This window comes from Cornus florida, unplaced genomic scaffold, assembly GCF_030987335.1.
Source record: "Cornus florida cultivar Cherokee Brave unplaced genomic scaffold, ASM3098733v1 CherokeeBrave_3.0.0_Hap2_Chr07, whole genome shotgun sequence".
Taxonomy (NCBI): Eukaryota; Viridiplantae; Streptophyta; class Magnoliopsida; order Cornales; family Cornaceae; genus Cornus; species Cornus florida.
The window spans coordinates 45093767-45119564 of record NW_026775577.1 but is presented as its reverse complement, the minus strand read 5'-3'; the positions used below and the strand labels follow the sequence as shown (position 1 = coordinate 45119564).

The 25798-nt window shown below is 33.4% G+C and overlaps 2 protein-coding genes and 1 non-coding gene across 3 annotated transcripts in view; all 3 read left to right on the top strand.

The window, feature by feature from the left end:
- LOC132267134 (mannosyl-oligosaccharide glucosidase GCS1-like) overlaps nucleotides 1–12078 on the top strand; it is a 30353-nt gene extending 18275 nt beyond the window's left edge. The window contains exons 14-22 of the mRNA XM_059768198.1: nucleotides 4818–4885; nucleotides 8968–9117; nucleotides 9198–9248; nucleotides 9520–9576; nucleotides 10747–10896; nucleotides 11091–11182; nucleotides 11348–11457; nucleotides 11529–11592; nucleotides 11691–12078. Coding sequence (XP_059624181.1) covers nucleotides 4818–4885; nucleotides 8968–9117; nucleotides 9198–9248; nucleotides 9520–9576; nucleotides 10747–10896; nucleotides 11091–11182; nucleotides 11348–11457; nucleotides 11529–11592; nucleotides 11691–11832 — 884 coding nt within the window. The 3' untranslated portion in view covers nucleotides 11833–12078. The remainder of the gene's footprint in view (nucleotides 1–4817; nucleotides 4886–8967; nucleotides 9118–9197; nucleotides 9249–9519; nucleotides 9577–10746; nucleotides 10897–11090; nucleotides 11183–11347; nucleotides 11458–11528; nucleotides 11593–11690) is intronic.
- An 8612-nt stretch (nucleotides 12079–20690) lies between these two features.
- On the top strand, nucleotides 20691–25124 carry LOC132267133 (protein CURVATURE THYLAKOID 1D, chloroplastic). Its single transcript, XM_059768197.1, has 5 exons — nucleotides 20691–20880; nucleotides 21593–21789; nucleotides 24486–24590; nucleotides 24705–24776; nucleotides 24864–25124. The coding sequence occupies exons 1-5, from the start codon at nucleotides 20748–20750 to the stop codon at nucleotides 24933–24935; spliced, it is 579 nt and encodes a 192-aa protein (XP_059624180.1). The 5' UTR covers nucleotides 20691–20747; the 3' UTR covers nucleotides 24936–25124.
- Nucleotides 22266–22354, top strand: LOC132268059 (small nucleolar RNA snoR128). Its single transcript, XR_009469200.1, has one exon. It is a non-coding gene; the product is annotated as a small nucleolar RNA snoR128 (small nucleolar RNA).
- Nucleotides 25125–25798: the final 674 nt, after the last annotated feature.

Here is a 25798-nt window from a genome sequence, read left to right as displayed (position 1 = left end):
ACGCACCATGTGGACGGACACACGACCTGTCATTACTTGTCATGCCAAGTGGCTTCAAGGAAGTTGATGTTTGGTGGTTCAAGAGGGAAGTGTTGTTATCAGGCGATGGGTTTCTAGCTAACCACAGTAAAACATGCAAAACAAGACAATTATCAGCAACAGTACCTTCTTGAACTTTATTGGCTCTAGTCCCTAGCTAGTAGGTCCACGTTCCAAGAAGATAGAGCTGAAGAGATCATGGTACATCACTATCTTCTGTGGAAGAAAAATGTATTGGACTTGTTCGCATATTATTCCGCATGTTATGGATCTTGCCTATATATATTACTTTTCTTAAACAACAAATGGACTTTTCTTAGATGCCATGCGGTGTCATGACTTGTCTAACCAGGGGCCTTAAGAATGATGTCATATGGTGAACCAAGAGATTGTGCTGGTTATAGAGTGATGACATGGGACTGACTGCTTCAGCTGGTTAGAGTAAAGCATGCAAAACAATGCTAATATAAAATAATAGAACTGCCGTGGACATTATTGGCTCTAACTCCTAAGTAGTGGATTTTGAGGAGACAGGTAAAGAGATTGCTGGAAACATGCCTCTTCTATCAGATACTGGAAGTACAATGCAATGTACTCATGTCCTGATTCTATTCGAGCTTCCCACATGTGTCTAGGCCATACATGTGGACTTGCATATGTACTACTATCTCTTCTCCTCCACCAACTACAATTTTCTTCAGTCTTCCAGAGCATCGTGTATGTACCATCCTAGAACACCTACAAACAATACTCCACATTTCGATGACAATCACGCACAAAAGACAAAGATATTCTGTTTATGTCGATTTATGAATCCATTTCCCATACGATCTGCTTCTTCTGTGATTGATCTCCCTTTTTTAGCTGTCCAACAACCTTGATCTTTGTTTGTGCGATTTTGGTGTATCTTCTTCATAGCTCTTTATGTTTGATGAATAATACTCACATCACACACACACATACACACAGAGAGAAGTAAAAACTACAGATATGCTCTCTATGGACTCTATATGGATGGTAGTATTCTCTACTATATTGTTTTTGACCCCTAATGGTATTAATTTATGCTTTTGATCAGAAACAATAAGGGTTTACCATTTACATGTTTAAAACAAAGTAGGAAACTGTTTTTCGCAAGGTTCGATCGATTAAATTCACATAGAATGGGATGATTGATGGATCAGGATCAGAGGCCTTGATCCTTCAAAAAACAAAATTTTTATCTTAAAAACTGTTTATTATCATTTGGTTATGATGAAAAATATGGATGCTTAAAATACAACCCTAATTAGTTAGTTGGGTATTTGAGAGTTGCCTTTTTACTCTTACCATGATTGGGTATTTGAGAGTTTACCTTTTTACTCTTACTATGATCAACAAACTTTCATCGTCAAAATCGTTGGATGGTGTGGTAACAACTACCTTAACATAACATTTCAAAAATAAATAGAATAAAACTAACAGTACAAATTCCATCTTCTGTTTAAAAATTCACCAATATTAAGTGCTAATGACCTAACACTAACTCTCCATTCTCTCTTTATTTCCCTTCCATGAATATTCTTGTATTTATTAGACTTCCCGGATGCTGATCCTTTTTATTCATTGATCTTTAGTAATCAACAATCACACAGCATTATGGTAGCACTTCTTTACTTATGCTTGTCCTATCCCAATTTCTTGGGCAAGGTCGTAATTATTCTCATCATAACAATGTGATCATCCAGCCTATATAAGAGTAAATAATTCGTTATGATTTTTTGGGTTTCAACTTTTCTCTCAATTTGGTGGATGAAGAAGAGCATTTCAAATTTATGTAAGGATGTGCAAGATATAGTTAGTCTTTGCTACAATATGTATGCTACCACCCTGACATGAACCAGGTGTTATCATGGTGCAGAATACCATGCGAAGTCCACCAAAATACTTCTTGTCTAGGCTGAAGAAATAATGAAAGAAACCACTGTCCTAGCAACCATGACCATTTTAGACTCCTTACAGTCAAATTTCTACTTGAATTTTTCCATCCAGACAGACCCAATGAGAGTTTTGAAGAACCAAGAGGGGAGGGGTGAATTGGTTCTTGTTTACTGTTTTTTCAGTCTGTCACACACTTGATAAACTAAATAAACAGCAAAATGTTTGTACAACATGCACAAAGATCATACACCAGGATGTCCGTGGTAAAACCCCAAAGAAACTGGGGAAGCATCCACGAGGCTGTTAAGCCCGATCAACAATCCACTATGTTGAAAAATCAGTACAATGCACGTCTCAGCAGTGTCTCGCGCTCTGCACTCACCACACTTTATTGTGAACCTCTCCCTGTTCATTACAGTTTCTTTCCATTACAACACAAACACTCAACTCACAAGAATGCAATAGGATTCAAAACAAAAAATACACAAGTATAGGAATTATGCTTAGAGTGTACAGAATTTGAAACAGTAGAGCAGTTTCTTGGTTCTGCAAACAGCAGCAGTTGAATTTCAAGAATCAGTTTGTGCAGTAGGCTCAATAAGTGCTTAATTCTGCTCTTTCTGGATAGTGTGTAGCAAATGAAACTTCTTTTCAGCTCCAGAACACACCAATGAAGCTTCAAGGTAGCTGGTAGGAATATATTAGTAGGCTGCTGCTTGCACAAACAGATCACTATATCTGCTTGAACCAGAAAGTGAGGCTAGAATGGATTATGCTCATACGAATGGATTAATCTCAGCATAATTTCAAAATGAAGTTTAGCTCACTCTCGGATTTTGATACAGCCTTTTGTCTCTTGGATTTAACTCACATCAGTAGAATTTGCACACATAATGCTTATGACAGCATATATAGACAAGATGTCTCAGGAGAATATCGCTGTTAGAGAGAATATGCCAGGTGGTGTCCTATATGGTACAATTACGTACAATGAACTGTTAGATATAAAGTAGCTATTAGAGCATAAATGACAGAACCGCCCCTTGTACTAGACTGCCCTTATAAATTTAAAATTAAAGCAGAAGCTGCAAGGGCAAACTGGACTTTTAGAATGATGACAATGATTTTTCTTGAAGAATTCCTGTTGGCGATTATTCTCCTGACATGCTGCAAAAGGACAAATATGCCCTTTGAGGGCTGTAAGAGTAGTACAGAAGAATTTGAAATTTCAGCACTGGTTAATTCAGTCAAAATTGAATTTCTGTTGATTTGACATTAAAATAGCAAACCTAACCAACGGGCCAGTCCCCTAGCGGTATCAGCCTCTTACTTCCCAAAGGGAGGTGAGAGGTTCAAGTCTCAAAAGAGACGTGTGTGTGAATACCAACTAGGAAAAAAAATATATAGCAAACCTTAGGCAGGACATAGTTCAACAAGTTTCTGCAGACCAACCTTTGGAGACTCTTCCTCTGTCAATATAAGAAACTCTCTAACAGTGTTTGGAAGTGCTCAGAAAAAATCACAATTAGATTAAGCAATATATAATGTATGGATAAAAACCAAAATTTCCACAATTGGATCAGGTGTTAGGGTACAGTCCACAATTTGGTTTAATTCTATGGATAAAAACTGGATCTTGAGGATACCAAGCTAATTTTTTTCACAAGTTTGTCTAACCATGGTTCTAGACTTCCAGCAAATGATCCACCATATCCTGCTCCCTTCTTGAAGACTCCTTCAGAACACTGGGGACCAAAAAAAACCATTAGCTAACATGCAAATGATCATGGACCTTGGCAAGGTGATTGAATGTTCATCAATGAAGTATTTGTAGAATCATCTGCTTGCACTCTTCTTTAAATGCAGATAAAAACCAGTACTGTTGACCCTGATATAAGATAGTCTGAAACCTAGAAGAATTCAGAAAATAACACAAATATAAGAGGGATATTAGTTCTAAAAAAATTGCAAGCATAACCTGAAAATCAATCAGATTATAATAAAGAAAATGGAATATGAGTAGTCTCTGTTGCATTGTAAGCTGAGTATAAGAAATACTTTCATGGACAATATTTTTTTAACATATCTACATGTCGAATTCATAAGGTTAGTGACATTATTACCAACAACTATGAATATGCCTTCTGAATACTCCACTGAATAAACTCATCAAATGTTTGACAATTCATATTCCACCCATAGCAAGAATCAAACCACTTCCAAATAGTAATAGCATGCATACATTCAAAGAACAGGTGTTGATTGCTTTCATCATTTTGGAAGCAGTTATGACATGCTGCTGCAGTAGACAAACCTCTCTTCTGAAAATTAACAAAAGAGGGGTGCTTATTATGCAGGACAATAAAAGTAGTGAAATTAATTCTAGGCCTGGTTCTGTTCCAGCATACTTTCACTGTCTTGTTATGCCAATAATTTTATAACATTACTAAATTATAGTTGAAAAATCAAGTATTCCAGTAAAAGTTTCTTGGCGGCTATTTCTCTTATCCAGCCTTTTTGTAACTTGGATAAACCTCGTGTATATCTGATTGCACATTGTAGACAGCTAACACAAACTGTTGAGTCAGTCTTCTGTAAACATGAATATCAAATATGCGAGTAAACTTGCTAAAATTCATGTTGAAGTGATAAGATGGCTTTGTTGAGTCAGCCTTTTTATAGGGAACGCTAAAGCTGTTGCCAAAATAGGATTACCTTTTTACAAATTCTGTAACTCGCATTGCATTTTCTAGTTAAAAACCTATTTTTTAAAAGTTTGGAGAAGCTCGAGTATTTTAATATGCTGACATGCTGATTTTGATTGAGTATTACAAATAATTTAGTGTTTTGATTCACAGGCAAGGATATTAGCAGCTATTTTTGGCATGGACGTGACAACACAACAAATCGTGAACTAAATCCAAAGGTTCTTTTTCACATCTGAAATAATTTCCTGAAACTAAAAAGGATTTTTTTACTTTATTCCTATACGATAGGCTTCCGCAGAGGCAAGGTGTAATTTTTAATATTGGGCATCATGTGTAATATGAATTTCAAAGCAGTGTCATATAGTCAAAACGCTAGGTAGTTGTGCACCGAGAGTCAAGACACACTGTAAGCTTTGAGTGTGTCGCTGATGCATTCATGTCTTTATTCTTGATATAAAGTTTAAAATGTCCTTCTTTGACTGTCAATATATGCTTGCCTTCAGAATTTATCGTGCTGTACTATACCACATGGAGATGAATCTCATATAGGTTACTTCAGTTTTCCACTGCTGCTTGGCTGTTTAAGAGTTTAGCTCATCCTTAATGGTCTGAATGAGAATCCAGTAACTCCATAACTTGACTGTTCAAGCAGAGCTTAGTTATGCATGGTTGGTTGGATTGATATGCTGTAATTAATTGCTTAATTTGCTTGTTTTATATTTCTGTAATTTGTAAATCCTTAGTTTCAAGGATTGAAGGTCCAATGGGGTATGATGCCAATAAAGATAGGATGGATTGTCGGTAATTGTGACCTGCCCAATAGTGAAATCTTGCAAATTAAGCGAAAAACAGCTCCCATGGAAAGTACACAATGGAAATGTGCAACCACATAATTAGTACATCACTTAGATAATGTTTTTAAAGGAAAATGAACTGGGACCAGGGGCATCTAATAAGATATGAACTTGAAGAAAAATTGTAAGAATAATGTTTCTTTTTTATTTTGTTTAGATTAGTCATTCTAAACAAATCCTTCATACTTTTTTGTAATGAATGCATGTGGGGTTTCTGTGATGTTGCCCAAATTTGGAGCCGGGTCACAATGAATGAGCTTTGTGTGGACCCAAGCCCACCAATGCTCAGGGGTTTCGGGGGCTTACCCCGAGGAAAAGTTTTGACCCGTTTTTGCTTGTGAGTCGTGGATCCTAATTAGTTTTCTCTTGTAGCCCGTAGCGCGATATATAAGAGCGTTTAGGGTTTGGAGTGGATATTGAGAGATTGAAAATCGCAGAAAAGAGAGTGGGAACGAGAGTTAGGGTTTAGGCGTTGAAACTAGGGGTGGCAATTGGGTGGGTTTGGTCGGGTTTTGAATGGGTTGGGTATGAATGGGTCAGTAACCCATTCTCAAACCGCCAATGGTGGGTCATAAATGGGTGGGTCAGAAACGGGTCAACCCGGTTTTTTTGTTTTTTTTTGTTTTTCCTGCAAACTGGATCTTTTGTGATGGCAAGCTTCTGCTATTGACTTCAACTGTCAACAAATTTAAAATGACAAACAAAACTTCTTTCTGTTTTTATTAATCCTCAAACAAAGTTTCTTTGACTACCATATTAAATTGAAAAAGACAAAGATTAACTTAATTCGATAAATGGTTTTAAAAACTCATTACCATGGAAATGAAAAAAGGGGTACGGTTTTGTCTGTGTCAAATGTTAAAAAAGATTGCATTGAATGATTGTGTCCTCAATTTCTATGTATGTACATGAAAAAGTTGTGCCATAATTTTAACTTCTCAATTAATAATTGAAATATAAAAAAATAAAAATAAAAAGTAAATAAATAAAACACACACACCAGCATGCCCAAAGGAAATAATAATTAAAAAAAAGACATTTTCATTCGTTGCATAAAATATCAAATCATTCTCTCTCTCAAATCATTGTTTCTTTCTATGATCATTTTCAGCTTGTGCATCAATGTGGTAAGTTTTTACCTTCAAATGTACGAGTCATGTCAATATTACTGAAATGTTTTGTTTTGTTTTGTTTGTCTTTTCTATTTTTTTTTCTTATTTTTAACTAACTAACTAACTCCAGTAGTTTATTCCAATTATTTTACTTATCAGAAAAAAAAAAAAAAAAAAAAAAAAAAAAACTAACTCCAGTAGTACTTTTCCATGTGTGTGTGTGTGTGTGTGTGTGTGTATGTATGTATCCCCAGTTTCAAAGTTTGGGCGGGGATCTCAACCGGGTTTGGCCCTCAGTAGTTGTTAACAGGCCAAGCACTAGATTCTGGTCGTACGAGTGGAGGATGGCACATGTTCATATATATATATATATAATAAAATTATATTATTGTTGTATCATTGCCGTATCTGTGCCTTATTTTTTATATAAATTTATATATATAGAAAGTTGAAGAGTGAGGCAAAGAGAGTTATCATTGGGATGAAAAATAAATAAATAAATAAAATAAATAAATAAATAAATAAAATCCCGAAAGGGCCCCTGTTTCCACCTACGTATATAGGATATTTTAAAAAGTGAGCATCTTTCTTCATAGCGGGGTCTAGGGAAAGAATAGGAAAGCTGATTTCACTATATTTCTGACCAGGAATGGGGCCTATCACAAGAATATTTTTTTTATTGGGGCGATAGCTCTGAAAAGATAGATTGCCTATCTTTTCTTTCATCTCAGGAGAAATATGATCGGGAGGCGCTAGTTCAAACCCCTCAGGTAAAATTAGAATAGCCCCAACATTCAAATCCCCCCTTTTACCATTAGCAAGAACTTGCTTCAGTTGCATATCACTCTTAACCCGCCATTGACCCTTGAATTGTATACCCACTTTCTTTTTACCCATTACTGACCCACTCACTTAAATTTGGGAGCCCAAATGATTTAATTTTAGTGGGCGGGCTTGGGCAGTTTAATGGGTGTGGGCATAAATTGCCACCCCTAGTTGAAACTTGTAATCTTTAGATTTTTACATAGTGAAAATTTTTGCCAGATCTTCACCGTGGATGTAGGTTTTGCGGAACCACGCTAAATCTTTGTGTGTGGTGTGTTTACTTTCTGGCGTGGTTCATGATTGTTGCTTAGGTTCTCTGCGTTTGTCGTAGCAATTTCAGATATCAGGTCCAATCAATTTTGGTTGTTATAGCTGAATACTATTGAGTCTCCCAATGGATTTATTTAGGTAATATGTTCAAATACTATGTAAATTGTAAAGCTTAATAAATTCTCATAATTTGTATAGGAAATTAATTATCGCTTGAACGAACCAAGTCTTCTAGGAAATTCTTGCAGATTACAAGAGGAGCTTCACCAAATCTTGCTGTTAACCACCATCTACTCTAAAAGCTTACATTATTAGAGAGGGTTTAACTTTTTAATTATTAGGGTGACAGTGAGTTTTGAACTTAGGACCTTACCTTCTCTGATACCATGTTAACAACCATCTACTCTAAAAGCTTAAGATGTGGAGAGGGAGTAACTTTACTATTTAACTACTTCAACACCTGTGAAGCAGCCTCATACGCTACTCCCTTTCCCAATCGAAGAGTTTGTTATCGTGGTTCTTGTTGAGGTACATGTAGCAGCAATTTATACCATTGACGTAAATTGTGTCTCATAAAAATTCAGTATGGACATAGAGAACGTAGACCCGTTGATGCACTCATAAGAAAGGGAAGATTGCATCGATGGTAGGAGACTTCAAAAACTAACATAGAATGAAGTAAATAAAACTGACTTCAAAATAATTAAATATTAAAGGAGACATGGTGTATAATAGAATAAACTCGAATGAAAATTAATTTGGACAACCCCATCCATTTCGAGAAAGGCATGCATGATGCTAAAGAAATTGTAAAATAAGGCTCAACTCGACTCAAAACTTGTCATGTATGCTCCGTGTTAGCCCCTAATCATTTAATGTATTAAATTAAGGGATAGGCAACTGAAGCATTTTTTTTCTTTCACTTTTCACCTTTTACACACTTTGACTTGTTTTTGCAATTTTTCTTTTACTGCCATTGTCAATGTTAAAGGGCTAGGGCTAGCCCAGTGTATGAGGCTCCTGCCATTGCAGTCTGGGGAGGGTCATATGTATGCAGCCGTACCTCCACATGGAGGTTGTTTCCGGTTTCGAACATGTGACTTCTAGGTCACAATGGAGCAACCTTACTGTTGCACCAAGGCCCACCCTCATTGTCAATGTTATGATTAGGAAAATATATATTCATCAAACAAACTAATGATTGTGCTGTTTTGTTTAAATTGTTATTGGGATTTCCAGACACTGTCCTCCGGGTTGGATGATTATCCACGTGCATCTCACCCTAGTGATGAAGAACGTCACTTGGATCTTAGATGTTGGATGCTTCTTGCAGCAGATTGCATGCATTCTATTTCAAAGCTTTTTAAGAAGGAAAATGAAGTGGGGAAGGTATGATACTAAGAAAAGATATCTCTGCATATCAGGACTAATCGATTTCAATAATATACCTGGAAATTGAACCAATGCAGGAGTACAGTTTGACAGCTAAGCAACTATCGGATTTTGAAATTCTAAATCAGGTTTGTGCAAGATTATTATGGTTTCAACTTTTCATTGTTTCTATTTTGTGATTAGTAATATTTTGGTAGCTTGTTATTATATGAATGATTCTCCAGTGCCATCACTGCTATATGACTTTTCATTCCCAAAACTAAAGAAATTAAAGAACAGAAAAAGTAATATCAATATGGAAATATGATTGAGGTTTCTGTAAGTTCAACTAAGCACTCGGGTAGTCATTTCTATGAAGTAGTTCTATATTATCTCAGATGTGCTTAATTTTTTCTCCAGATGCACTTTGATGATTCGTATGGAGCTTATTTTGATTTTGGAAATCACACAGAAAAGGTAATACTGCTTGTCCTATGATGTACTCCACACAAATTGCACAAACAATTCCTCGGTATATTTGAGCAAAATCTTCTTTATGCTTGTCCTATGATGTACATTGTTACCATTTCAAGGAATTGATACTATCATAACTTTTATTCCGAACTGAAAATTTATTTAGCTCATATATTTGGTGAGAGTTTAAACCAGGCTCATCTGTATGTTCCGATATTGCCAAAGATCATGTACTTATTGAACTTTTGAGAAGCAACTTTGTAGATTGCTGATATATTAAGGAGAGTTTGAATCCCAAGCTAACAGTCCAGCGTGTTTTATTTTTGTAATATTCAGCTTAGAGGGATTACATTTCGTTTAGAGGTCATTGTAAGACTTCATGCTTCACTTTTTTCCCCTGAATTTGTGGAAATATACTTCGTGCTTCACTTTCCTCTAATGATTCATAGAAGCTTTTCATTAGGATTAGATTTTTAAAAATAATAATAATAATAAATAAATGAAAAGCATGCTATTGCCAAAAGAAAGAAATTATAAAAAATATATATTATATATATATGTACCACAAAAATTATCATGTTCTCATCACATTTTTATTATAGTAGGATGAATGGGTACGGAAATTAAGAAAAGGTGAGTCCATTGTAAAGTGAAGACGGGAGGGTGGTCAAAAAGGTCATTTCAGTGTTTAGGAAGATTAACAGCTAGGATACGGAGAAGAATGTCTTGGTTGTCACCTAATATTCTCCGGATAGAGCTCAATGAACATTATTGACCTCGGTTTGATGAATGAAATGATTGTGTTCTTCAATGACTACATATTCGAACTAATCTTGAGAATTTTAGAAATAATGATCGAACAAATGTCATTATCACTCCTAGTTAGGTAGTTCTATCGCAAATTATATAAGTTCATGGGTGTCTGCTGCTGCTTTGGGACTCTTTATTGTTTGCAGTTTTATCTGTTCACCGTTATTTTAGTTTTCATTCTTTTTGGTCATCTAGAACCTGTACTGCGATTTCTCTAGGTAGTGGTATTCAGATGAGTCCATAGAGAGCATTCACATTTTGCTTGATTGCCCAAAACATTAGATGTCTGTCAAGCATTAAGGAACAGTCTTCTTGCATTTGCTTGTAATATTAGTATTCAAAAAAATTATTTAATCCTCTCAGGTTCGTTTGAGTTGGCAAGCAGTAAAGGGAAACAACAATTATCCAAGTAGAGAGCTTGTTCGAGAAGTTCTAGAAAAGCCAAAGCTGAGGCTGGTTCCTCATATTGGATATGTTAGCCTTTTCCCATTTATGGGAAAGATCATTCCACCTGTAAGTTGCATTTAAGATCCTTATTATTGAAGGAATCTTTTTTTTATTTATTCATCTGTGCTTTTGTGTTTGTAACCCTCACACCATGGTTGTATAAAGTTCCTTTTCTAATTCTCACCGCCTCCCCTTTTCAAGTTATTTTCAACTTGTCACAGTTCATATCAGATCCTTAACATTTGTTAATTTACATGTAGGAATCTTGGATTCTAGAAAAACAGCTTAATCTGATTTCGAACCGGAGCATTTTATGGACTGACTATGGGATCCGCTCCCTTTCCAAATCAAGGTGATGAAAGTACTTTTCTTGCATATAATACAGTTGCTCAATTATACTTATGCATACTCCATGTGTGTGTGTGTGTGTGTGTGTGTGTGTGTGTGTGTGTGTGTGTGTGTGTGGTGGTTTATTCTGCAAGTAATCGTATGTATAATGTATTATTGTACACTGCAGCTCAATATACATGAAGCACAACACAGAGCATGACGCACCATATTGGAGAGGTCCAATATGGATGAACATGAATTACATGATTCTCTCTTCACTCCACCATTACTCTAAAGGTACGTTGACAGATATCTCCTGGAGAATACCATGCTTTATATGATGTTTAAACCCGCGTCAATTCCTGCAGAAGAGGGACCATATAAAGATAAAGCCAGGATCATCTACAATGATCTGAGGAGTAATTTGATAAGGTATTATTCATGTATCTGTTTACAATTATAGCTGATCAAATAGTGCCTAACTCTCACACGGAACTCTCAAGTAAACTCAAACAATTCTATTGTGGCAGAAACGTGGTTCGTAACTATAATCAAACCGGGTTTTTCTGGGAACAGTATGATCAGAAAAGGGGGAAAGGAAAAGGTACGCGCTCATTTACCGGTTGGACATCGCTTGTGTTGTTAATCATGGCCGAAGCTTATAGTGAATGAGTGCTCGGAGGGCATGTGAATTTTGTATTTACCTACCTCAATAGGAATGCTGTATCATTTATTTGTCAAATTCATGTTATTGGTGTAGCTGGGGTTCCCCCATTTTTCGGATTTATTCGGGGATTATGAAAATTTGTAAAGAGAATAAAAGCAGGAACAGCACCCCGGTACGGGACGTAAACAATCTCCGAAATGTACTTATGATGGTTCATAAGAAAAGGGATGGGGCATGCATGACTTTGTTAATTTTCTGCTAGTTATTTTGCAGAGGATTGAATTCTCACTCGGTCACTCCCATTCTGTTTTCCTGAAGAACGGTGAGAAGAAAAGCCATTTAATTATAGTTAATTCATATACAACATATTTAACATCACTAAATTGCCATTTAAACAAGCGGATAAATCTTTATAGTTGATTCATATACACTCACTCTAACATAACAAGGTCAAATTTATTTATTTTTATTAAAAATAAAATAATTTGGAGAACCATTTATGTTTTTCATTTCATGTTATGGGTTTACGACCAATTGAAGTGGATTGTGCAGACCGGTTATATAGAAAAGAATGCATGTTGAATTGATTTGATTAGACATCCAATTCTTGAATCGGAATCCGCAATGGTTTCCATCTTTTATTTATTTATTAGGGTAAAAGGCAAAAAATCTTTCTGAATTATTGGCTAATATACAACAAATCCCCCGAATTACAAAAGTTACAAGAAACCCCCTAAACTATACATTTTTGTGCAGGTAGCCCCATCCGGGAAAAAACCGGTTGAATCTCATTGTTAAAATTTTAGGTGACACACAATATACTATGACTATAATACCCTTATGAAGACGAAAAGACTCTATTACCCCCACCACAACACTCAAACCTCTCTTTAACTTTGTTACATCCAAGCACAACCTTATCCTTCCATCTATATATATATAGAGAGAGAGAGAGGGATATATATATATATATATATATATATATATATATATATATATATATATGTTGTTCATCATCTTCCTGATATAAATTAGAAAATAAATAAATAAATAAATATAAAATAAAATAAAATAAAATCTTGCTACAGTCAAATTTAACCTTGTTGGCCAAACTGAACCCATATATGTGTATATATAGATAGAACCACGTGCGATGCACATGATTATAACTTAATCATATTTTGAGATATAGTAAAATAGTAGAAAAGTCTATAATGGGATTAAAATAATTCAATAAAAGTAGTAAATTAATTTGGTTTATTCAAAATTTTAAGTTATCATTGAATCATTCGTTCGAGTAATATGTGATTATTAATCTCAAAGATAAATAAGGATTTAAAACTCACTAATTCAATCCTCTTCATACTTTTCATCATCTTCAAAATCTCTTTATGCAAAATTTTATACAAACCCCAATATTCTTGCGGTATTTATTATCGAACAATTAAAGAATATAATTTTATTTCGCAAAGCAATGAAAAAAACTATTGAATCAACTCTACAAGAAATTTATTATATAAAATCATATGATGTATTTGAATATAACAATAACGTTTAAAAACACTACATCATGACCAAACATTACTTGCAATAAAAATTTAATAATTATACCTATATGTCGTATATCTATTTTGTTTTTTTTTCATATATGACTGAATAAAATACAATATACATGATAACATATTATGTATATAGAGACCTATATAGTTGTTCAAACAAAGTTGAAATTTATTTTTGCAAACCATTAAAATTCATCGAGAGTACGTATGTAAGAGGGTAGTAGATTTATGTAAAAAGAAAGAATATATGAAAGATAAATGAAAGGTTAAAAATAAATGAAAGATATTATATAGACTAAGTATTACGATTTATTCGTACATAGAATCTATAACTGTCAACCGTCTCGTTTCTGTAAAAGTGTTTGCTATTAAAAGTGTTTCTAAATTCATAAAAGGTATAAGATGCACTTATTTATTTGTAGTGCACTTACAATGTTGGAGAAAAAGTTTTTGTAGAGAAGAACATAAAATGAAAGAGTTTTTTTTTATTTTATTTATAAAATATAATAACTCCTCATGTAATAATTATGTATGAAACAATATAAATATATATATATGATTACATAGAAAGACAAAATATATAAATTGTTCTTTAATTCAAATTTAAACATACCTTTAAAAAATTTTTTTTAAGGGTTTTGAGTTGTAATCTGATGTACATAAACCAAAAGAATGAGAACATCATGAATAATTCTGAATTATGGTCAACAAACTTCACATAATTAAGAAACATAATAGGAAAATAAAATTCAAACATTGTATCCTCAAAAACAAAAATATAAATAACACAAAATACAGATTGAAACATACCTTAAGCCAAAATTGGCCTTGACTTATGCGCTTCAACCAAATACTGACTTTTGAAGTAGAGTTAGATAGTAAATGTTGAAAGAAGAGATAGGTAGAAGAAGCAAGAGGGGTAGAAGAAGCGAGAAAGGTAGAATGAGAGAGGCAAGATCTAATCCGCCGATTATATATAAGGTTCTTCAGACACCAACAACCGAGTAGACATGAAAGAAGAAGATGTGTCGATTTCATTGATATTGTTTCGAAACAATGGAAAAAAAAAGGAATTTTTTTAATTTTTTTTCAAAGAAGAAGGGGATAAAAATAAAATAAATAAAATAAAATACTGAGTAAACATGAAAGAAGAAGACGTGTCGGTAACATGGCAGTGTTGATAGTATTGGCATTGGTGAAAACATTGTGTTACTGGAAGCAGCAACTCTTACAGGCGGAGACTATGGGGGAAGGTGATTGTGGCGGCAATTGCAACAAAAGAATATTGGTGGCAGCACAATGGTTACGTGGTGGCTAGGATGGTGGTGAGTGAACCAATGTGAAAAGGATGAATCAAAATGTAGTTTAGACAAGATGCAAACTTTAAGATTTGTAGTTTGCTCTCAAAATCCATTGAACACTAACTTTGCATGAAATATTATTCCTCTGAAAATGAATTTTCAGCCCAGGAACATCTTTGTTAGGTAACTTACGCATCACATATAAAATGTACTTCAATGTACGACAAATGTCAGTGACAGCATCATGACAGTACCATTAGTGCCACAAATTTCACAAAGCTAACCACTAACCATGAATGCACACCTTTCTAGTGTCAAAAATGTGCCCAACAAAAACAGTTGAAGAATTCAAAGAATACAAAACATAACGTTTTGAAATTCATTTAGTCACAGGAAAAATAAATAATAAATAAATAAATAGTAAGGTTGAGCAGCTGTCGGCATGTGATCATTTAGATAGAAAGATAAAATATATAAATTGTTCTTTTACTTCAAATTTAAACATACCTTTAAAAAAAAAAAAAAAAAATTAAGGGTTTTGAGTTGTAATCTGATGTACATGAACCAAAAGAATGAGAACATCATGAATAATTCTGAATTATGGTCAACAAACTTCACATAATTAAGAAACATAATAGGAAAATAAAATTCAAACGTTGTATCCTCAAAAACAAAAATATAAATAACACAAAATACAGATTGAAACATACCTTAAGCCAAAATAGGCCTTGAGTTATGTGCTTCAACCAAATACTGACTTTTGAAGTAGAGTTAGATAGAAAATGTTGAAAGAAGAGATAGGTAGAAGAAGCGAGAAAGGTAGAATGACAGAGGCAAGATCCAATCCGCTGATTATATATAAGGTTCTTCATAAATTAACAACCGAGTAGACGTGAAAGAAGAAGACGTGTCAGTTTGATTGATATTGTTTCGAAACAATGGAAAAAAAAGAATTTTTTTTAATTTTTTTTCAAAGAAGAAGGGGATGAAAAAACAAAAAACTGCCGAGTAAACATGAAAGAAGAAGACGTGTCGGTTTGAACAATTGAAAAAAAGGAATATTTATTATTATTGTTTTTTTAAAGAATGTCTTAAGCAACGTACGTACGAAGAAAACTGTAAAAATCGAAAACAACATATACGTTTTTTAAAATGGAAACAACGCTTATAAAATATTGAAATCAAGTATATATTATTATTATTACCAAAAAGTGTAAAGGAAAACTGTTTTGTTTTTTTAAAATTCTAAATTTAAAACTGATGGTATAAAATAAATATATTTATCTTTAATATATATTTTTTCTAAATAATTATATTACCATTTACAATTTTTTTAAGAGCACAAACTTCTTCGCAACCAGCAAATGAGTACATCGTCTTTCCAAACGGCATATTGTTGGGTACAAGTTGCAACAGTTAGGAACATTCTTTTTTAATTTAAAATTAAATAATTAGTAAATGATAAGTATTTTACAAAAAAAAAAAATCACAATTATTCATTAGAAGATAACTTTTAAAGATTTATTAGTTTAGAGTTAAGGAAGGTGGAAACAAATAATACAATTGGAGTGGAGAGACATGTTATAAAAAGAAGAGGTCAATTAAATATTTAAAGAGTATTTTGAGTAAGAGTCTGACTCTTTGAATAAATTCTACATGAGTTACAAGAATAAATATCAGTAGTCAAGTAATATAAAGTCCAAGAAGAATTTTTGTTAAATAAGAAGTCTTATAAAATAGAGATAGACTCAATGTCTAAGTATGTAATGTGAGGAAAACTGTGTATACGATATTTATAAAATATTGAAAAAAGTGTATATAAAAGTTAAAAATAAAATAGAAACAACACTTTAAAAATTAAAATAGAAAGTGTGAAAATAGAAACGAACGCATTAAAAATAAAAAATAAAAAATGTGAAAACCGAGACGATACTTATAAAAAAGTGTATATAAAAATTAAAAATACAACACACTTTTATAGGGTAAATAGATATATATATATATATATCCATCTCACTCATCTCTCTCATTCTCCCTGTCTATATATATATATATATTTATAGGACATACTTGTGATTGCTGAGGAATAATCAAACAATCGAAGAAAGAGAACGGAGAGATCGAGCGATGATAAAATTCAATTACTCTAATTGAGTCCAATTACAGGGCATTCAAGTTTTGGGTTGCAAGAATAGGAGCTCTTGTGGCCGCGCGAATTGATTGACTGAAAGGGACGATGAAGCGATGATGAAGCAGAGGAATCTGTTGTTGGGATCGGAGTGGTGGATGTCGTCTGAAGAGTGGATTTCCCTAATACAAAATTCTTGATGCTGATCAATCCAAACACCTTGTAACCTACCCACACACCAAACACCACGTCTCTTCTCTTTGTCGTCTCTCACACTCTCACTGTTTATCTACACACACACACACACACATATATATATCGTATCTCCTCAGTCCTCACTGAACCTCTCTCTCACTATTTGTATATACACACACACATTAACTATGAAACTTAGCTTAACCCAATTTCCGCCACTCTATATCATCCAGCATTCTTCATGCCCCATGTTCAAATCAAGCATGTAACTGTGTAAGAGGAAAACATTGTTCAATGCCAAAATCAGTTTTTGTGATTAAATTTATATTCTGGTTACATCCTTCTCAAAACACAAAAATCCTTTTTGTTATAAGAAAACAGAACAAAAAGGTTAGGACGAATTGCACAGGTGAATATAGGAACTATAAGTGATCAGTTTCATTGTTGGGCTTTGAGAGGGATTGTGGTGGTTCAATGATAGTGGCTTTTGAGGACTACCATCCATTAACTTGAGAGGAAAAAAACAAAAAAAAAAAAATTCTGCTGTTTGTATATTGTATGTATATATGGAGAGAGACAACCTTATCTTTACTACTGAGTTGTCACGATTTTATTGGCCTTTGAGATTTTACTTTACAAATCAGCAAGTTCAGTCTATAAACCCTTGAAACTGTGTCGTTTTTTATAAGGGCACCATGGTCTTTTGAATTTTCTGGTACCGGAAGGTGAGCTGGCTGGGTAAAATGCAAAAAAATATAGTTCAAGGAGGTTTTTTGTAATTCGGGAGGGTTTCTTGCAATACCCTAATAGTTCATAGGGGTTTCTTGCACTTTACCCTATTTATATTATTTATTTTTTTGGTTCACGATCATGGTATCAGGCTTCTTAGAGCACTTAATAATTTATCACCGGGTACATGTTTTTCCCCGTCTCACATGCACTAGGTAACGACTAACAAAATTCTCTAGGAGTAGCTCTACGGGAATTTGAACTGTCGACTTCCAAGATGGGGCCATATGTTGTCTCCCGTCCTACATGCATTAAGCAATTAACAAGAAAATTATCTGAAGTGGCTCGAAGGGAATTCGAACTAATGACTTTCAAGATGTGAGGTAAGAGTTTTTGTCGTTAGGTTAATTATAGCATCACATCTATCATGGATAGGAGAGTGTCGGAATTTTTTTTTAGATCCCCAATTAAATTTTAGGGTACAAACTCTCTTTCAAAACATCATTGATATTGATGTGTCAAAAAAACATGTCTCCCAATTTAGAAATATAGTAAGAGCTCTTTTGGAATTGCCTTTAAGCATTGTAAAAATACTTTTATTTTAGGGAAAACAACATATAAGTAGACTTAGTGCCCTTAAATAACAAAATAGTCTAATTTTAAAGTTCATTTTTCAATTTAATTGAATTAAACAAAATAATTACAAATACATCAATAAGTATTGTTAAGGTCCAAAACACCCTCCAAACTCTTATTCTAAAATACCAAAATATCCTTAGAGTTATATAATTTCAAATACCAAAAGTCAATTAAGAAACTTTCGAATCTTGACTGTGGATCCTGTGTTTGGAAGGAGCCTGAGTGAAGAAAATCAAATCCATTGCAACAAGCATGACAAATGATTTAAGGAGTATCTTACAAATCCAAATTTATTTTACACGACATTTTCTCCCTCTTTATATGTACTATTTACATGTTTATACATATACTTTTGAATTTCCTTTTATAGGTGGAATAATATTTGCTTGTTCTGAAGTAAGAAAGACGCTTTGTTTATAAATATGATATTTTAAGATGTATTTGTCGTATGTCTGGAGAAATTGTAGAAGGTTGCAAATGAATTGTTTGATTAAATACTCAATTGAAGAAATAAAACATTTTTTTGAAGACACAAAACACTATTTTCAGATAAATTTGGGATCAACTATAGATGTTTAGGGATCAAGTTGTGATACTTGTTCTTAATTTTCAGATAGATTTTCACTATTCAATGAGACTTTCTCTCTGTTCAATTAGATCCGTCTTATTTCAAATTTTTCTGAATTTTTTTATTTTTCTGAGTTATATATGTGATCATACTGGGTATAGATTAATTGACCCAAGAACCAAAATTTTTAGTTTATCCTTTAGTTTTTTTTGGTAAGAAATCATTGTAGATAAAAAAGATGAAACTTTAAGTCACTGTACAAGAGATCTAAGGAAGACGAGAAAGACAAGCCAATTAAAGTTTGTATAATAATCCTCTGGTCATGGCGGTCTCCCTCATCAACATGGTTGTTCAGAAAAGTTATCAAAACCAAACGAGAGGGAACCCAATCTAATTGAAGAGAGAAAGAAACGTCGTTTTGGAAAGAAAAAAAGAAGAAGAAGGTAAGTGCGTCCATGCGATCAAAATAGGCTCCCAAATTCTTATAAAATTATACGGATATTTTAGTATTTCAGAATAAGAGTTTGAAGGGTATTTTAGACTTTAACAATAATTGTTGATGTATTTGTAATTGTTTTGTTTAATTTAATCAAATTAAAAAATAAACTTTAAATTTAGACTATTTTGTTATTTAAAGGTACTAAGTCTACTTATATGTAGTTTTTCCTTTATTTTAATAAAAAAAAAATAGATTTTTTTTGGTAATAATTAAAAGCATTTTTAATAGTTATCAAATTTAGTTTAGTAGAGTTTTTGAGAATCTAAAATTTTGAACTTTTAAAATTGGCATTGTAACCAATAGTACTTCTTCACCTTTCAAAGTAGAAGGTAGATAATTCAAGTTAAACGGGGTAAAGTAGGTGTGTGAGTGATGTGTGGCACTGAATTTTTTTTTAGTAGAAGTTGTATATTTTAGGTAAATATTTTTCAAAAACAATGTGAATGTTTTAAAAAATATTATTACTAAACACCTAACTTTTTTGACTACCCTAATCACAAACACGCTTTCTTTATTAAATGCACATGAAATCCCCGAAACAATGTCATTTTGGATGAAAAACAATTTGAGTGAGAATGTGGCTCTATATGCTTCTCTCTGCGTTTACATTTTCTTAAATCTTTGACAGATTTTGCAATTAAAAAAAAGGAAAAAGACTTAAAAATGTATAAAAATTAGTTTCTATGTCAAATGAAAATAATAAAAACAACTGTCATGATTTGACTGTTATGGACTAAGTGTAGTTGATCCAAATCGATTTAGAGATCAAATCAACAGTTGAGAGTCAATCCAATCCACACTCATTTAAGAGTTGTCATATTTAACTCAAATTATATTAATGCTTAAAATTTTAAACTCAAACTGAGATTTTAAAAAATGGACTAAAAATCTGGTTTAAACTTGAATTTTACACACAGACAGAAAAGTTTCATTTTAATAAGTTAAAATCAGATTAATCGTCTAAACACATTCACCTGAAACAAAATCCTCTCCAATTCCTATTCTACAAAAAAAATATGTTTGTGAAATTGATTAAAAATCACTATATATATATATTTTTTTTTGGTAAGATGCTTCCCAAACTTGGTAGAACCGGACCATTATTTTAGAGAATTTTAATTCCACATTCAACCCCCAACCCCAGGGAACAGTCGGGCTGGGTCGGGTGCCCCATTTTGACAACATCGGATCCACCCATGAGATGTTGAGCCCTAGATGACCCGATACCTCTTCGATAAATGACCCTGAAAACAGGAGAGACGTAGCTTGAGCTTGTCGAGAGTTGCGGCGTAGTACCCGAAAATGGAGCTCTGTACTGCTCGAACCTTCTCGAATCTTCCACGCCACACACTCTTCTCTGCAAACCAAACTCGCCTCCGATGGAAAACCTCTCTCCCTATCAACAAGAATTCGTCAATCCCTCCCATCAATCGAGGTTTGTACTCGTATTTTCTTCATCATTTTCACAGAACCCTAGAGTTTAGACTGGTTAGGTTTCGGAGTAAGTGTTCAATTTTGAACTAGTAGTGGAAAAGTAGGGATTTAGTAATTGTTTCCATGCTTAAATACAGAAATGAATACATATATATATATATATATTTATGTGTGTGTTTGTATACATGCGAACCAGATGTAAGTGTTAAAATTTGAACTAGTAGTGGAAAAGTAGGGCTGAAATGATATATATTTATTCATTTCTGTGTGTATGAACCAGAGAAATTAGAGTCAGTGTTAAATATTTGAACTTGTAGTGGACAATTAGGGATTTATCAACTGTTTCCATGCTTAAATACTTAAATGAGTGTGCGCGTGAGCGTGAGCGCGTATGTTTGTGTGAACATGTGAACTAGAGGAGAGAGAGTGTTAAAATTTGAACTAGTAGTGGAGCATGTTTATTAACTATTTCCATGCTTAAATACATAAATGAATATATATTTATGTGTGTGTGTGTACATATGAACCAGAGAAAGGAGTGCAAGTGTTAAAATTTGAACTGGTAGTGGATAATTAGGGGTTTAGTAACTGGTTCCATGCTTAAATACATAAATGAATACATTTATATATGGGTTATGTATTTGTTTCACACGTGTGTATACATGTGAACCATAGAAATGATACATGTGAATTCTTTTTGGTTCTGGGTTCAGGATTGATTTATTATACCAAGTCATCTCTAAAACCAACAACATCTGAAGAAACATCAACTGAAGCAAGCCAGTATGTTGAAATAGAACCAACTGAGAATAATGCATATGATGAAATGAAAAAGGAAGCACCTAAAGAAGATTATCCCATGGATGGGCAAACGTTGAGCTTTGACTTCTTAGATAAGCTTGATATAAAGGTTTGTTTTTGTATCTCTAAAACTTGCATTTCATGGTAGACTCTACTGCTGGTGTGAATTTATCTTCACTTGCATACATGAAGAAATCAACTTTATTGTAGACATGTAATTTAAGCATGGAAGAGTGTTTTACGACAAAATATAAATTATCTGGAGCTCCATTAAATGGTCAAAATATAAATTTTCTGGAGCTCAGTTAAATGGTTGCGTTCTGAATCTTGTGTAATAAAGGGTCCGGATATGGATCATGCTTGATTGAGTTTGCTGTGAAGTCGGACTTCAATGGGGCTTTCAATTATTGTTATTGTTATTGTTTGTTTTGATCTATTTTATTGATTCTTGGGTGCTTCAATGATTTTTCAATTCATTTCTTCTTTATTGATTTTGAATGATTTTAGATGTGCTACTGGTTCATTACTGCAAACAACATGCAGCTTCATAATTTTACTTCTTGATACTTTATGTAATCCAATTGGTTGCTGTGATGAATGCTAAAACTTATTGAAAGCTTAATGCCTGATGAAATGTCGACAATCATGTCGATCCTGAGCGGTTACCTGAGCAACCTTATCTTTTTTTACCTGTGTTGATAGTCTCTCTCTCTCTCTCTCTCCATATAATATATATATATATGTATAAAGGCTTAGTGATTAGTCTATATTACCTAATTATATTGGTTTGACATTTTTTAAATAATTTATATTTTCATGTAACTGAATGCTTTTCTTAATCATTCTGTGTTTTCTATACTTCAGGATATAAAATTGTCTAGTTGATTTAATAACTAGTTCACAGGATCATTAGCTTCTGTATTGTTGATTGGTAATTAGATACTTCAAATCTCTAGTTTCTTACTTATGGAACTAAGGATTATATAATACTATAAACCTCACTTGTTATAAATTTGTGTGTGTGCGGTTTTTTTTCGTTTTTTTTTTTTTTTTTTTTTGGGTGGATGTGTATTCAATTTTTATATATTAGATTAGATAGTTAGATTAGGTAGTCCACTTGGATTATGTTCTCTTTAAGTGGCTGTGTTGTTTTCTCTTGGTTCTCTTTTGTTATTGGGTGTGTTAACTGTTAAGTTAACGACCATTTTATTGGAAGTTCATTTATTATTGAATTATTGGATATCTTGTTTATTTATTGAAATTTACCTATGATTGAACTGTACGTAAAGAACTTTTTTCCCTTCTTTCATTCTTTTTACTTTTTCTTTCTTTTTATTATTCCATAATATAAATAAGTATATAGCTGATACAGAACATACGCCGCTGTGAGAAAGTTAGTGAAAGCATCTTTCTGAATGCTTGATGACATGTTAACAAGTAGGCGTTATACATATCAATTTTTTTATTTGCTTTTGGTTTTTTAAACAATTTGCTTTTGTTTCACTCTGTTTACTTTGTTCTTATTTTATATTTTACAGAATTTTTCCATATTAAATTGTTGAACTTTGTCATTTCCTTTTAGTTATAAGAAAATTCTCATTATTGATGTTTGATGTCAGTTTTCATTTCTGGTTTGCTTTTTATTCTCACTCTATTAAGTATTTTTTTTTATTTGGTCAGAAGTTTTAAGAATTCTTAGACCTTAAGAAGTGCATTACTCTAATGTGCTTTTGTTGTATCTTCTTGGTGTTTACTGTTAATGCCATTTTCATAATTTAGTTTCAAATATTCTTGCTTGATGCTTCCTTCAAATTTATGTATTATTAGAGTCTGGTTTGAGTGTTCAATTGTGTGGTGATAACTTACAATTTAAAACATAATCTTTATGCCTGTGTTGCTATTTAGAAGGATCTGAACTTCGCTACTACTGCTACCACCTTTGTTAGGACATAAATTTGCATTTATTCAACACCCCAACCCCCCCCCCCCCCCCCCCCCCCCCCCCCCCCCCTCTCTTCCTATTTTGATACGCGAGTTTCAGATATTATTTTTCCACTTTTGGGTAGGTAACTGCTTGCACAGATCCAACTCACACACACTGTTAACCCATTAGAGACCTGAATTTTCAACCTTCCATGTGGGAGGAGTTTGATACCTCTTGAGCTAAAGCCTCGGTATCTTCAGATTTCTGCTGCTTAGGGAATAGTATTGTAAGCAAGAATGATAATTTACACTGCCGTATACCATCACAACTAAATTGTCAGTTGCCTGGTAGGTAGCATTGAGTTCACTATAATGATGGTGATCAATTACATAAAAATTTCACTGAGACGGCTTCAAGCTGAATTTAGCGCATGTTTGGCAATGTGGGCTGATCCATACTTGGCCCCCGCTAAGGAAAAAAATTCAAATCTGCCAAATTGATAATTGAAGAATAAGAAGTTTGTTGACAATATAGGAATAGGTCTTTTTTCCCCCTGCTAACTGAGAATGTAACGGATTAGTAGCATCTGGTGTTGAAAAGCCTGTCTGAGCTTTGCAGCTTTATAGCAATGGTATGACACTGTTTGCACTTTATGTGAAGTAGATACAATTTTTTTTTTTAATGTCAGATCCAAAAAGATGGTTCTCTTTTGTAGCATACTACCTTTTTATGATTGATCTTAAGCTTGGGTATATATTTTATAGCATCCGAAATAATGGATCATGGGTGGTTCACAGCCTGATGACACACTAAGAGTAATAGATTGACATTTATCAACTACTTGGCCATATTTTGATGACATACTCCTTGATCAATTGCAGCTGGACTCCAAAGATTCATATTCATATATAATACTTGGTGGTGGTGCCTTAGCTTCTCTGTGGTTAGTGACAGCCGTTGTTGGTGCCATAGATTCTATACCCGTGGTGCGCGCTAATGCTCTTTTTTGTTTAAGGAGAACAAGTTTCTTAAGAGTTTTGAAATTTGTATATGGTCTTCTTTACTGACTGTTTGCTGCTGTTTACTCTCCATAAAAACAGTTCCCTAAGTTGATGGAAGTCGTGGGTCTTGCTTACACACTCTGGTTCACCTCGCGCTATCTCATCTTCAAGGTAGTTTATTAATAGTGTGTGGCTTTGTGATCAATTACTCCTCGTTAATGTCGGGACAATACAAATTTATTCGTCTGAACTTTGCAGGAGAATCGGGAGGAATTGGCTGCCAAGATTGAAGAGATTAAGCTGCAGGTTCTTGGTTCAAGTGGCGATTGATGCCGGGACTCATGGAACTACCATCTGGGCTATATGATGTTAGCCATGCAAAATCATAAAATGTTATTCTAGTTGAGCTGTTGGCAGGTTTTCATGCCAATCTGTGAATAAATAGAATTTAGAGGCGAAGTGCTTTATTGTTTTGCATTTAGAAATGAAAGTCATGACGATGATATATATTTACTTAAATATGTTCTCTAACTTGTTTCTTTAAGACCACCCCAAATGGACCTTGTTGAGGGAAGGATGACGGTAGATAGAAGAATGTTTTCGTGTTTGGTTGGAGGGAAGGCAAGAGAGGGAGGAAAAGAGGGATGCGTATTTTGTTTAATTGAAAGAAGAAAAAAAAAAGGGATAACTAACAATTATCAAGTTATTCTTATTTTTAATCTTTCTATAAATTTGAAATAAATATCTGATTTTTATAATTGTATCTAATAAGGTTATATTAGTAAAAAAATATATAAAAACTCTCATTCTCTTTCTGTCAACTTAACAATAAAAAAATGTTACCTTATCCATTAATTTTACTAAAACAAAAAGTGAGGGAAATACTTCCCGATTATTCCTCTCCTTTCCATTTATATTTTTATCCCTTCAACCAAATGGAGCATTAATTTCATCTCTCCTATCATCCATTTTTTTATCCCTCCAATCAAAGAAAGCATTAATCAACCAAATACATGGAACAGATGACAATATAAAATCGATTATCTATCTAAAAATAATAATAATAATAATAATAAAAGAAAAAAATTTAAAAATATTTTCCTCGTAATTGAATGTCACCCTTTCATTGATTGTCCGACGAGATCAAGGTCCAACCTAACCATTGAGCCCGAGGGTTGTGTGATGAGATAACA